Here is a 13,205-nt window from a genome sequence, read left to right on the forward strand (position 1 = left end):
TATCTCCTTTTTACCAATTTTTTCAAGGACTGCGTCTGAGTCACAGTGGGAGAAACTCGATTTTTAGTCGATTTTAATGCAGTCAGTTAAATTAGTGTCTTTATTATCTGCAAATATATGATTATGCGCAATGAATAATGAAGAACAAACTTATTCTTACATTTCAGGAGATCAAAATATTGAATTAATTTATAAAAGATTGAGGAATACAATGTAATATGATAATGGACAGATTATTACACTGCAGGTGGTCCCACTGGGGTTTACTAATTTGACTATATAAAATAATATTCAAATTAGTATATCACGATGAAAAACCCCGTATAAGATTGAAACTAATTATTGCTAGTATTAAATGTTTTTTAATATCATTGAAGAACCTATGTTATTTTATAATATAATAATAACTATTAAAATGATTAATTTAGTATGTTACAAAAGTTATAATTAATATCAATATTCTTTAATTCGAATTTGATTTGAGAAGATTNAATATTAATATTCTTTAATTCGAATTTGATTTGAGAAGATTGACTTTAGTGACTATTAAAGTAAATCTATGAGTGAAAAATTAAGATAAATCTTGTGTTGTATGATATCGCTGCAGTTTCTACTGGACCGACATTGATTAACGATACGTCAAAAGATTACATAATGTATCTAGTTAAAGATGTTAAGATTAAAAGTGGAAAAAATTCTTTCATTTTCAATATATAGGAGAAATCTATCATATAATTATAATTAATAAAATTGGCAAATTTTGACTTCTTTAAACAAAATTTTAATTAAAATGTCTACAACTTTTTCTACATTTAGCCGTATGAATCAATAAGATTTTTGTTTTGGAAACGCCTTAATAATATACCAATCAATAGAAATATACTGTGCTATTATATACGCCTCATAAAATATTTTCTGAAATATTCAGTATTTTATTTTTTTAACAATAATGGTTCTTTGTTGAGCTACTCTACGCAAAAATCAATTTTCTACTACCATCCATTCTGATATTAAATTTGATATCATCAAATTAATTTAATTTAAAAAAAATTCAATAATTTTTTTTTAATTATTAGATTTTCAACCAATTGTAGCTGTTTAAAGTTTATGAAAGATTAGTTAAAAATTGAATTTATTTTTAAAATACGGAAATATTATATCGTAGTCGAAAAACTCAACAGGTCATAGAAACTCACAAACTTATATTTTTTCAAATGCTTATAATTATAAAGAGTATCGATTTAGAGGACTAATCCCTCCAATTTTATTTCGGATTTCTATTAATTTCATTCGTTTTGAAACTTTTATTATAGCGATGTTAATCATTGTCAGACTTTAACGTATGTTCCGATTATGTTAAGTCCTGATTCTAATGAGTATTTTTAGCTTATTTCAAGTAAATATTCTTTTGAAAATAATAAGATTTATATCTCTCTTAAGTGTTAATTTTATAAATCTTCTCTAAATTATAGAGAAAATTTTAATATACAAATTGTCACAAATAGTATCTAGATTTGTTTCATCACCTTAATTTAAACAAATTTACATAACTCTCTGTAAATGAGGAAATCTCTCCATTCAAATCCCCGCGAATACAATAACTTGGTTATGTAAATGATCTTGATTTTCTAACTAGGATATTCATGTTAATGAGTTATTTTTTTTATATTAATTTTTTTTATATTGATTTAAATTTTTATAAGACAATTTTTATAGATTGTAAACATTACATAAGATAAACATTAACATAAATTAGAAAAAGATATTAAAATATTCAGTATTAATGCTTTATAATACATAGTTATAAATAACTTTACAAATATAATTGTATTATGTAGATAACATCAATCAACAATAAATATTATTTATCGAGATAAAATAGTGTTTTTGTTTCTATAGTTTTTATGAATATTTTTGTGTAATAAAAGATAAATTTACCTCAATCGTTTCAAAACTAAAAGTTATAGAAATGTTTAACTGTAATAAATACTATATAATGTAATTTATACATATTATGTATAATTTGATTTTTGTATTTTATGCTTTATGTTAGCAAATTTTACATTAAATATGTATGTTTCCATGTAGAAAAATAAAGCTTGTACCTTTAAAGGAATAAGAGGTAGACCTATAAAATATTTAACCACTTATAAATCAAGAAATAAATATTAAACTAAATCAGATTTTTTTTTTTAAATTAACACTATTTTAGAAAAAATGTATTGCTTATGGATAAAACGATTAATTAATCACACTTAATAATGTTGTATGCTTTATGGTACGATAGAACAAAAAACTTTTTTAAAAATTATTTTAGAAGTCTAATTATAAAATTGGTAATATTTTTATGATTTAAGATATAATTCTAAGTTACTAAAATGAATTTTAAATTTTTGCATAAAAAGTTCATATTTAATAGATTTAAATAAATAATATAATATATTAATAGCTTAAATTATTATACATCATTTTTATTATAAAATATTAATAAAAAACTTATAGTGTATGATTTTCATATATATATACATATGTATATATATAATTATAAATTTTATTTTATCGTAAACTATATGTTTAATACGATAAAACAAATCCCAAAAAACTAATTTAAACAATGAAATGAATAACATTATTTTATTTTTATTACAAAAAAAAAATTAAGAGATTTTAAAAATCAAAAAGAACTGTAACCACACTCATCATTTTTGTTGTTATCATTTACAAGAGCAGTTTGAATTCCTCTGGCATATCCCATTTGAAATGCTTTTCTCTCTAACCCTTCAACTAATCCTTCTTGATACGCTCGTTCTTCAATTTTTTTTATGTAATTTAATAGTCCATGATTTCCTGATGATGATGGAGTATTTTGAGTCAGAGGTGAAGTTAATTGATTTTTATGACAAAAAGATGTCTTATATCGTTTATGATACCCATAAGTACGTGTAAGTTTTTTACCGCAGTGATTTGATATCAATAATATTTCTTGTGCACTAAATCTTTTAAAATGTAGTACAAGTTCCGATCGAAGACTATGTGGACACATATCTATAGGAACAACACGAAGAGGAAGGAAAGGATCTGAATCAATTGACTTTTGACAGTATTGTACAACAAACGATAAATCAAGCAAATTTTTTAATGGCAATTTGTGATTTGAACATACATAAATTAAATTGGTGGCCTCTTTGAACTTTCGAATAGTCCTCACTAATCCTGTATCTTTACAAAATAGTTCATACAATTTACTTCAAATTCATGTTTCTTATAATGCTAATTACTTACTGATTCCTGATAATGGAGGGTCCATTATTACAGTTACTTTACACCCCTTTAACTTCTCTAAAACGGAATCTAAGATATCTTCTATTCGACCAGCAATAAACTCACAATTATGTATTCCATTTCTAGCGGCGTTTCTCTTTGCGTCATCTATATTTGCTTTAATAAGTTCTATTCCCACTAATTTCTTACATTTCTGTAATTAATAAAAATCAAAAAAATTTAGCATATACTATTATAAAATATATTAAAATAATAATTCACACAGTGTCATCTAAACAAATTTATATGAGCCCTTCCAGCCTATAAAAAGTTAGAAACGTCTCTTCTGTACATTAAGTCTTTTTATCAGAAGATTTCTTGTAGTTATTCAGTAGTCAAAAATTTAAGATTAAATATTATTCAAGTTATAAAAATTNTAAGATATCTTCTATTCGACCAGCAATAAACTCACAATTATGTATTCCATTTCTAGCGGCGTTTCTCTTTGCGTCATCGATATTTGCTTTAATAAGTTCTATTCCCACTAATTTCTTACATTTCTGTAATTAATAAAAATCAAAAAAATTTAGCATATACAATTATAAAATATATTAAAATAATAATTCACACAGTGTCATCTAAACAAATTTATATGAGCCTATAAAAAGTTAGAAACGTCTCTTCTGTACATTAAGTCTTTTTATTAGAAGGTTTCTTGTAGTTATTCAGTAGCCACAAATTTAAGATCAAATATTATTCAAGTTATAAAAATTAATGTATATTAAACACCCATATTCTAGTGAATTACATAAGAAAATGCAATGCAATTATACCTTGGCTAAAGTTAAAGCTAAACATCCCGATCCACAAAATAAATCGAGTACTGTTGTATATTCGTCAACATTAGCCAAATCAGCTACCACTTTACATAATTCTTCAGCACCCAAACTGCTTAAACGGAAGTATGTAGCTGGAGAAATTTCCAGTGACAAATCCAATAATTTTTCTATTAGAAATTTTTGACCCCATAATAATTCACCTTCAAATGGTTTATCAACACAAGCAGCTGAAAATCTAAGCAAAAAGTATACATTACTCTTACTACAATTTTGTTTCGCGAACAAAATAGATTTTTGATGGTTAGTATCTCACTTATCACTGTAAATTTGGAAATATAGAGAAACAACGTTTTCAGTAATAGCTTCTGTAAACCACTTTAAGATAGAAGATTTTATTTTCATTAGTTTTAAATCACTAAAGTTGTGCTGATTTAAAATTATTGACAACATGACCTCTCCATGTTCGTTCATACGTATCATCATATTTCGCCAGATTTTCCAATCTTCACCATTAATTCTCAAAAATTCTTCAAATTTCTATAAAATAACAAAGAACTAACAAATATCTAATTCTCACTGAAAATTTTAGTAAACATTAATATTAATATATTTACAATGATTGTAAATGTATTTTATTTCAAAATGACTAATATTTTTTATCATCTAACATAAAATAAGATTTTTAAAAATAATAATTAATCAATTAAGACTTTCAATAAATATATGATAATTTTTTTTTTTTTTATAAATGTAATATTAATATTTACTATTTTTTATTCAAAATAAGTAAATATTTTTTGCATCGTTAAAACATTAATTAAATGTTTACTTTGAATTAAAGACTTATAGTTAGGGTACTTTATTAAGCTTAACGTTCACTGAATAGTCGGTCGACGCCGACATCATAAGTGATATATTTCGTCCATATCAGCGCGGCGTGGTAAGGGTATTATAAAATGTACATCATGTTTTGCTTGAATCATGGCACTATACCATTTTGTTATGACTTAACAATTAAAGCTGAGGATTACTAATAATATTAATATTTAATATACATTGAATACAAAATATTCATAAACCAACATTATAAAGTTAAAAATCTAGTTTGTAATTGCATGATAAGCGATAACGTATCACGATGTGACTCCGATAGTATTTGACAGCTGATGAACTTGGAAAAATTCAAACGTTCATTTGGTCGGTCAGCATGGAAAGACGTGGTGCCGAACTCGAAAATTCACTTGAACAACAAAAAGCGACAATCCATCGAAATTCAAAAAACGGATCTGTATTTTCTATGTTTATAACATACACTTATGCAATAATCTGTATTTCTTATTTAATATCTAATAAACCTAAAGCATTTCTTCTCCTCTCTACACGTGGAAGAGTAGTTTAAACACATTAACTACACTAATCAAGTAATAACTAGAAATAAAGTACTTTTATTTATTATGTCTTTACGGATGATGCCATTATCATTCTTCTTTGTAAATACCATCCCCATCAACTTTATTTTTAGTTATTACAATTCAATCGTGTCTTACAAAAAATATTTTCTACGACATAATTAACTTTCAATGGAGATAAAAATAACTTGTGCATTTTTTCAGATTTTCCAAGGTCATTTTGTAGAGGTCGCTAAATCGACTAAAAGTTCAAAATTCATCAATTCACATAAATAATTAAATCCGGTTTATTTTTTTTTTACACTATATAATGTAATAGGATTATAAATATTATTGTTTTTTTTTACTTTAGTCATAAAATTGTTTTTTCCAGTTTTAATTACATAATAGTTTATTAAAAACTAAATAGAATCAGTGTTTTTAAAATTCTGTTATTTATGGCATCGTAATTTTCATATATTTTTGCATTATTGTCTATTTTTTTCTCTTTAAGATACTAAAAGGATGATCAAAAGTCTTTGACTTTATGACCCTTTAAAAATCATGATTTATTACCTACTCAGAAAAAAAAATCAATTAACCTAAAATTTTTATTTTTATTGCTATTTTACATAGGTAATTATTTAAAACTGTGCTGGCTTATATTATTCTTAGTAAAAACATTTATAAAGAAAAATTATTGTATGCAATTAAAATTCAAAAAAAATTTTTTTTTATTTAGATGACAAAAGTAAACAAAAACAAAACTTCTTTTTAACCCTTTTACAACATAAATTGTATAAAAAAATTCAAACAGGTAAATTTTTATAAACAATGAGAACAATAAAAGTCTGTCTTCTTACTTACATAACACATTTAATGCTATTAACCATTATGTTACTACAGTTATAGTGCTTAAACAATGAAATAACCACAAAAAAAAATTATTTTGTCAATAATTAAATTTTGAACTTTGTCGATTTAGCTCTATGTGCTAAATTTTCTAAATAAAATACGAAAACAAATTTTTTTTGGACACCCTAATATATATTTTGTCTTGGTGAAGCGCAGCTCTGCGTCTACCAAACAACGTAATGGTTGATTAGCTTTGCATTCTATTTTTTAACTTCACTTATTTTTTTTTTAAGTAGATTTCTTAATCATTTTCGATGAAGGCGTCATCTAGGGTTGCCTAGAGTGTGTTGCTAAATAGGTTTTTCACAAGCTAGTTTGAATAAGTTTATATTTTAACGTGTAAATTTGCATTATAAGTTATAGAAGTGTCGTAAACTATATGTAATCAAATAATTTAGATTTCTATCTGTGTTATAGCATGAAAATGGAATTCATAATTATTGTTCATACCTTTTTATATGACTATGTAATAATACATTGAAAGATTAACTCCAAATTCAGACACACTTAACTAAAAACTTTGTTTTGTTTTCAATAAATTTCAGCTAAAGAGTTAATAGACTTAATCATTTTAAAAGTTCTAAAAGACTTTAGTAAGACCAGCTATGATGTATGGTTCATAGTGTTGGGCAGTTGATAAGAAAGTAGAGCAGCGAACGAGTGTAGCATACATGAGAATGCTTAGATTGATGAGTGGAGTGACTAGAAAAGATAGGATAAGGAACGAACATATAAGAGGGAGTATAGGTGTAGCGTCAATCGTAGAAAAGATAAGAGAAAATAGACACAGATAGTTTGGTCATGTTATGAGGAAAGAGGAATCGGAAACTGTAAAAACAGTTATAGAAATGAATGTTGAAGAAAAGGTACAGAAAGACCAAAAAAGAGACGGAGAGATGTAATTGAATGCGAATGAGGACGGCTGATGTGAGCGTACAATGTGGGAGATCGTGCCAAGTGGAAGTTTAGGATAAGGATGGCCGACCCCTAGTAGTTGGTATTAAGACGAGGAAAACGAAAAAGAAGTGGTTAAAAATTTATCGACCAGTCAATATCTTAATTAAATAATTTACTACGTAAATATTTTTCCACTCAAAATATGTTTATACGAAATTATTAAAATATTTATAAAACTACACTTTTCAGCACAATAACGAATATTTATGTAAACAAATTCAAATTGAACTTTAATTAAATTATTCCATATTACTTAGATAGAAGTAATATCTTATTGATATTATTTTGATGAAATTACTTGTTAATATACATTAAAGTAACTTAATTTAATGGATAACACGCCGTGTCTCGACGCGTAGGTACAGGTTCGATTCCGTTTCGAACTATGTAAGTTTTTCCATCTTCTCTGCTACAGTGATAGCTTTTAGATGGGACGCTATACACAATTATGAACATATACAGAGTGATTATTTTAAAACTTGTCACTCGATTTCCTTAAAATAATAATTATATTAAGAAAATTATTATTAGTATTTTTAATGCCATTTAGTTTCAATTTCTTGATTTGTTAGTTGTTCATTCCATATATTTTTGTGTATATGTCAGCTTTATTTTAACTTTAATGCGAAGCTGAGAAGTGAATTTTAAATGACAATATACATTTATACTAGTTTATAAAATAAAAAACCCAACACAGGGGGGTCGAGGCACAGTGGTGACGTGGCATAGTTGGATCAAGTATAATGATATCTGACAATGATTAAAATCAGTATCATAAAAAACGCTTTGATGCAAATCTTTAGATAGTGTTTAATTTTAAAAAATTGGTGAATTATTCCAAAAGCTACATGATCTGCTATTTCCTTATTTATATCCTGATTAAAATAAAGTATGTCGAATGAAAAAGGGATATAAACATTATTTCTTATAAAAAACTATGTTGGTCCACTCTTTTTAATAAGTTATAGCGTTATAAAGTTAAAAATGTAAAAAATAAAATCGAGAATTTTCACACAAAAATAGCGTTCGGTAGCCATTTTCACCGTGTAGACAAAATAAAGTCCGATATATTTTTTTTTTCATGATAAAGTATATTACATTAGCTTAAATTTAAGATATATATAAAAGTGTCAGACTTTACGGAACACTTTCAAAATTTAAGTTGAAAAGGTTAATTTTTTGTGAAAAAGTTGTCATTTTGAATCCCTCCCTGTGGGTAGGTAAAAGGTCAAATTTATAAAAAAAATATATCAAATGATAGGTAAAGACATTATGCATCTATAGAAAAAAATTATATTGATTCGTTGATTTTTTGACGTATTGCTGAAAGGAATCGGTTCAGTGAGAGCTAAGAAAAAGTGGTAACAGACACAAAAAAAAAAACACATCATAGTAAAATTAATACCTTCTCAGCTTTGCATTGAAGCTAAAATTGAACTAATTAAAAAAATTACTGGTCGATAACAACTTTTGACCCATAATTACTATTTTAAAATATTTAGTGGATATGAGATGTCGATTATGTTATTTTTATCATTACGCATTACTCTGCCGCCTAATTTTTTCACTCAATATTATTGGTCAAAATCTTTTAAAGATCATCAAATATCATATTTTTTTTAATTATAACTAAAAATAGTTTTTGTCAAATAGATTAACATGTATGTTTAAAGTCACTGAATTAAAATTTGATATTCATTTTTTAAGTTGAGTCCTTTTATAAAAGGTTACGAAGATATTTTTTAATAAATCAATTTTCTGAAGTAATTTATTGATCTTAAGTTTATAGAGGATACTAGATTTGAATTTGAAGATTCGAAGCATGTTGAGGAGGGCTTGGAGTATTAAAATCGCAATTTACTACCAGTGAGTGTACATTATTCAATTTTAAAAGTTGTTAATTAGTCCGCAATTAAATTGCTCATAAGTAGAGCCCGAATTACACATTCAAAAAATGTTGGTAAGTTATTTTAACACACTATTGTCAAGTATACATTTTTAATAAATAAATAAATAATAATTTATTTAAAATATTAATTATTAGTTGTTAATGAGGTTATAGTTTTGGGGTAATTAGGATTTATTCTCTCTAAATCGAAATCTTCTGGATAGTATGTGTACAGGGTTGCATTTAAGTATTTGAGCGCCTTTCATACTCAATTCTGTCGATGCCAATTACTTTTATATTTTACTCATCAAAATACATTTTCCTTTTTTTTTTTATTTGAGAAACAAAGTGATCTTCAACTTTGTAATTTATACTGATTCATATATTAGTGCCACTTGAGACACGTGTACTCAGTATCCCTCTCCCGAGGTGACACTTTATGTATAGTTCAATTAGTATACACTCATTTATAATATCTCCTGTAATTTTAAGTAAAAAAACCATTGTTATTATTTCAAAATAATTAAAATAAACAAAAATAAAGTATACACAATTTCAATCACAGACAATCATTTAACACATAAACAGACGAGGCAAATTTTTTTTTTTTTAATCTTTCAGTAAATTTTGCTATAGGAAATGAATAAATTTTCATGGTGTAACACTATGAATAAATATATTAAATAACAACAGTTTAAATAATATTAAGGTTTTTTTTTGTTTTAACAATTGTATTATACGTTCAACTTAAATAGTTGGTCTAAATATAGATAAAATTAGGAATCACTATACACACCCGTATATAACATGTATGATATCACATTTTGTATATACCGATAATATTTACTCGATTTAATTACTATATTTATAAGTGAAATTATTTAAATTACATTATGACTCATCAAAATAAATCAAAGTTATAGCATCATTATGATTGTAATAAATATAATAGTTAGTGTACTTAAAATTTTAATTTTGTCAAAAAATTTTTATAGATGACAGAATATACACAAATAATTTTACTTTAAAAAATTAAAATAATATAAATTTTAAAATTATGAATTTTTACCACATTTGGAAGTGAGGCATGTATATATCAATATTTGTTATTTGACATTAATCGTAATTTATATAATTTTTTATTTTAAAAGTAATCAAAAGTCACTATCAATAAAGATTCACCTTGTATAAAATAATTTTCATATAAATAGTAAAATATAATATAAAATTAAAAAATAAAATTTCTGTCCTCTCTATCATAAGGTAAAGCAAAAATAAAATATAGTAGAAGTACTGTAATCATATTAGGATAGTTTAAAGTCTAAAATTTATTTAGTTTTATAAATAAAATTTTAAAAAGTAATAATAGTAATTAATATTAAATATTAATTATTTTTAACGGCTACTCTACCTTTGCTAAAGTAATCATTGGTATTGGCAAATTTCTCAGGCAATCCGGTGGACCGACATAATGGATTCCATCCATCAAACCTTTCACTCTCGGCCCAACCGCTACTAAGCCACAATCGGGATTTATTCCTGTATACATTTTAAACCCAGTCCTTTGGGTATTATAATACAAAAAAAACCCATTTCGTAGGGCTAATTAGTGAACTTTCCATTTTGAAAAAACAAACACATTTTCTATTTTTCACAACCCAGTTCCCGTTTGAATTTAATGGATTAAAGTCATGTAATTTACTCACCAACATTCCATTTGCATTTATTTCGATAATGATCAATTTTATTCGAAGGTATTATTGGAGATATTTCAAAAGCTAAATCACTGTTCAGCAAACGTTTTCGGGCTGTACACCATTCCGCCAAATGAGGTTGTTTTCTTTCAATGATTGTTTCCAAACGACGAAATAGAATTCTAGCTTCTTCACTTTTTTTTCTAAGCTAGAATACACAAATAAAATGTAAACAATGAATTGCATAATTTAAAAAGTTATAACAGACAAGTATTTTCTCACTTGTTCTTCGTAATCAATACTATGATAAGGAATAATAGACATTAACACCTGTTCAGTGAGTGATATTTCTAATTTAAGTTTTTTAGATGAACAATTTTCCTCTTCAATTTTTAAGTTTCCATTCATTTTTGGTCTATCAGCAGTAACTAGCTAAATGAAATACTTTTGTCATTTATACAAAACAAATTTAGTACACTTATTTATCATCACTAACTGTACTTATGAGTGATCTTCCTTTCCAATTGTACTTTTTCAAAAACTTCAAAGCAGCAACTTGTTCGATTTCAGTTGAAAATGTTAAATATAGCCACGCATTTCCCTTTTTACTATACCTGGCATGAATGCAGTTCAAAAATAATTCATCGTTGATCATTTTTAAGAACTCTTGTAATAATGGATCCTTAAAAGAAGACATAATTATAACGTTAAAAGAATATATTTTCTTCACTTTATAAAATAATATAAATAATTTTAATAACTTCTTCAAGTTTATATGATTTTAGCATTCTAATAAGATATATGACACTAAAGTAGAATAAAATAGTTATTTTGAATGTATGAAATTTATGACACAAACCACTTAAAGTTCAATTGTTTTATGAGAGAATTATATAAAATAATATTTCTTTGATTAATTGAGAACTTTTAACATAATAACTGTTCATAATTTGTAGTTAAAAATAAAAAAATGAATACTTTATACAAAAGACGTGATATTGATTATTCATGAGAGATTTTGAATAAATAACCTCATACCATTATTTTTAATCTAATTTTATTATATGTAAAAAAAATCGTTATAGGGGATTTTTTATCTACTCTCTTGCTTTATGCTTCCAACTGAAATTATTTTATCATAATCCAATAAAATACTGTAATTTACCTAAATCTATTGATAGATATTTTAAACTCAAAAATATTTGTATCATACTTTTTATGAAAACTAAAAAAAAATTATATATTATATTTTATAAGTTCAACGTAGTATTCATTTAATTAGTTTCTCAAAAAAGTATTATTAAATTAAATTTTTCTGCTTTTTAATTAAATTTTTTTATAAATCAATTAAACATACCATTAACGAATAAAACCTAGGTAAACCACTAACTTTGATTTTATATCGTAATTTATTGGTATTACTTGTAACGTTCATTTTTTACAATTAAAAAAATGTAAAGTTGTCGTTAAGCAGTCTCGATTTTTATAATTTACTCAATAGAATACCTGTACACGTTCGTTATATTTCATAAAACTTAACTGAATAAACTTTAATATACTATCAATTATTATTCCTTCGTTGAAGCTCCATGTTTGTAGCCTACGTGACCTAACGTTACAGATAAAAAACAAAACAAAATGTGTTGATTAAGAAAGATAAGACTTAATATGTGCTATGTGGTATTAAAATTAAACAATTTGTGAAATAGATATACATGTAATGTTATCTAAATAAAATTAATGTATTGATAATTGCTTAGTTACAATTGTATATTTATTATTAAATCAAGGAAATTTGAAACTTTGCATTAAAAGTAATAATATATCATAAATGTTTGAAAAAGATTTCATTTAGTTATTTTCTTTTATAAATATACATTATAAAATATTAAGTAATAATTTTTCGTGGCATTGAACTTAACCTTGCGCGTGTGTTCTTCTTTTATCCTTGTCATATACAATTTTAGTAAAGTATTTTCTTTTCAGTTTCATATACCGGTATTTTGGTGTGTATATGTGTTTTGTCGTTCTGACAAACGCCTATTTTTTCTATTAAAAATTTCCCAAAAAATCATTATTTATCAATTATTCAGTCGTTTACCATATCTGATATTCTTGTTTTAAGCTCAATACATTAAAAAAATTATTCCCATAAGAATTTAGTGATGTAACAAAAAACCAACATAATATAGTTATAATATAAATAAAAAACCTCTTCTCATAAAAAGTAATTAGTTATATTGGTTCGTAATATAAACACCAA

The 13,205-nt window shown here is 25.0% G+C and overlaps 1 protein-coding gene across 5 annotated transcripts; it reads right to left on the minus strand.

Annotated features, from left to right (window-relative positions):
- Positions 1-2,498: 2,498 nt before the first annotated feature.
- LOC126893558 (tRNA (uracil-5-)-methyltransferase homolog B-like) lies at positions 2,499-12,584 on the minus strand. 5 transcript variants are annotated; one of them, XM_050663881.1, is made up of 9 exons: positions 12,449-12,584; positions 11,439-11,624; positions 11,225-11,374; positions 10,955-11,150; positions 10,660-10,787; positions 4,414-4,637; positions 4,095-4,335; positions 3,283-3,475; positions 2,499-3,219 (listed from the first exon to the last, which is right to left on the minus strand). In XM_050663881.1, exons 1-9 carry the CDS (start codon positions 12,470-12,472, stop codon positions 2,675-2,677), a joined length of 1,887 nt encoding a protein of 628 aa, XP_050519838.1. In that variant the 5' UTR covers positions 12,473-12,584; the 3' UTR covers positions 2,499-2,674. The 5 variants fall into 5 exon arrangements, with proteins under 5 accessions (XP_050519838.1, XP_050519836.1, XP_050519834.1 ...); XM_050663879.1 differs by having other exon boundaries at positions 12,333-12,538; XM_050663877.1 differs by having other exon boundaries at positions 10,660-10,763; positions 12,300-12,536.
- Positions 12,585-13,205: the final 621 nt, after the last annotated feature.

This window comes from Daktulosphaira vitifoliae, unplaced genomic scaffold, assembly GCF_025091365.1.
Source record: "Daktulosphaira vitifoliae isolate Bord-2020 unplaced genomic scaffold, ASM2509136v1 Scaffold_1, whole genome shotgun sequence".
In the NCBI taxonomy this organism is placed as follows: domain Eukaryota; kingdom Metazoa; phylum Arthropoda; class Insecta; order Hemiptera; family Phylloxeridae; genus Daktulosphaira; species Daktulosphaira vitifoliae.

Coding starts and splice junctions, on each gene's coding strand:
- LOC126893558 (XM_050663876.1), bottom strand. CDS start 12,377: ATGAACGTTACAAGTAATACCAATAAATTACGATATAAAATCAAAGTT. Junction 3,476..4,094: donor TAGCTTTAACTTTAGCCAAG/GTATAATTGCAT, acceptor TATTAATTACAG/AAATGTAAGAAATTAGTGGG. Junction 3,220..3,282: donor CCCTCCATTATCAGGAATCA/GTAAGTAATTAG, acceptor TATTTTGTAAAG/ATACAGGATTAGTGAGGACT.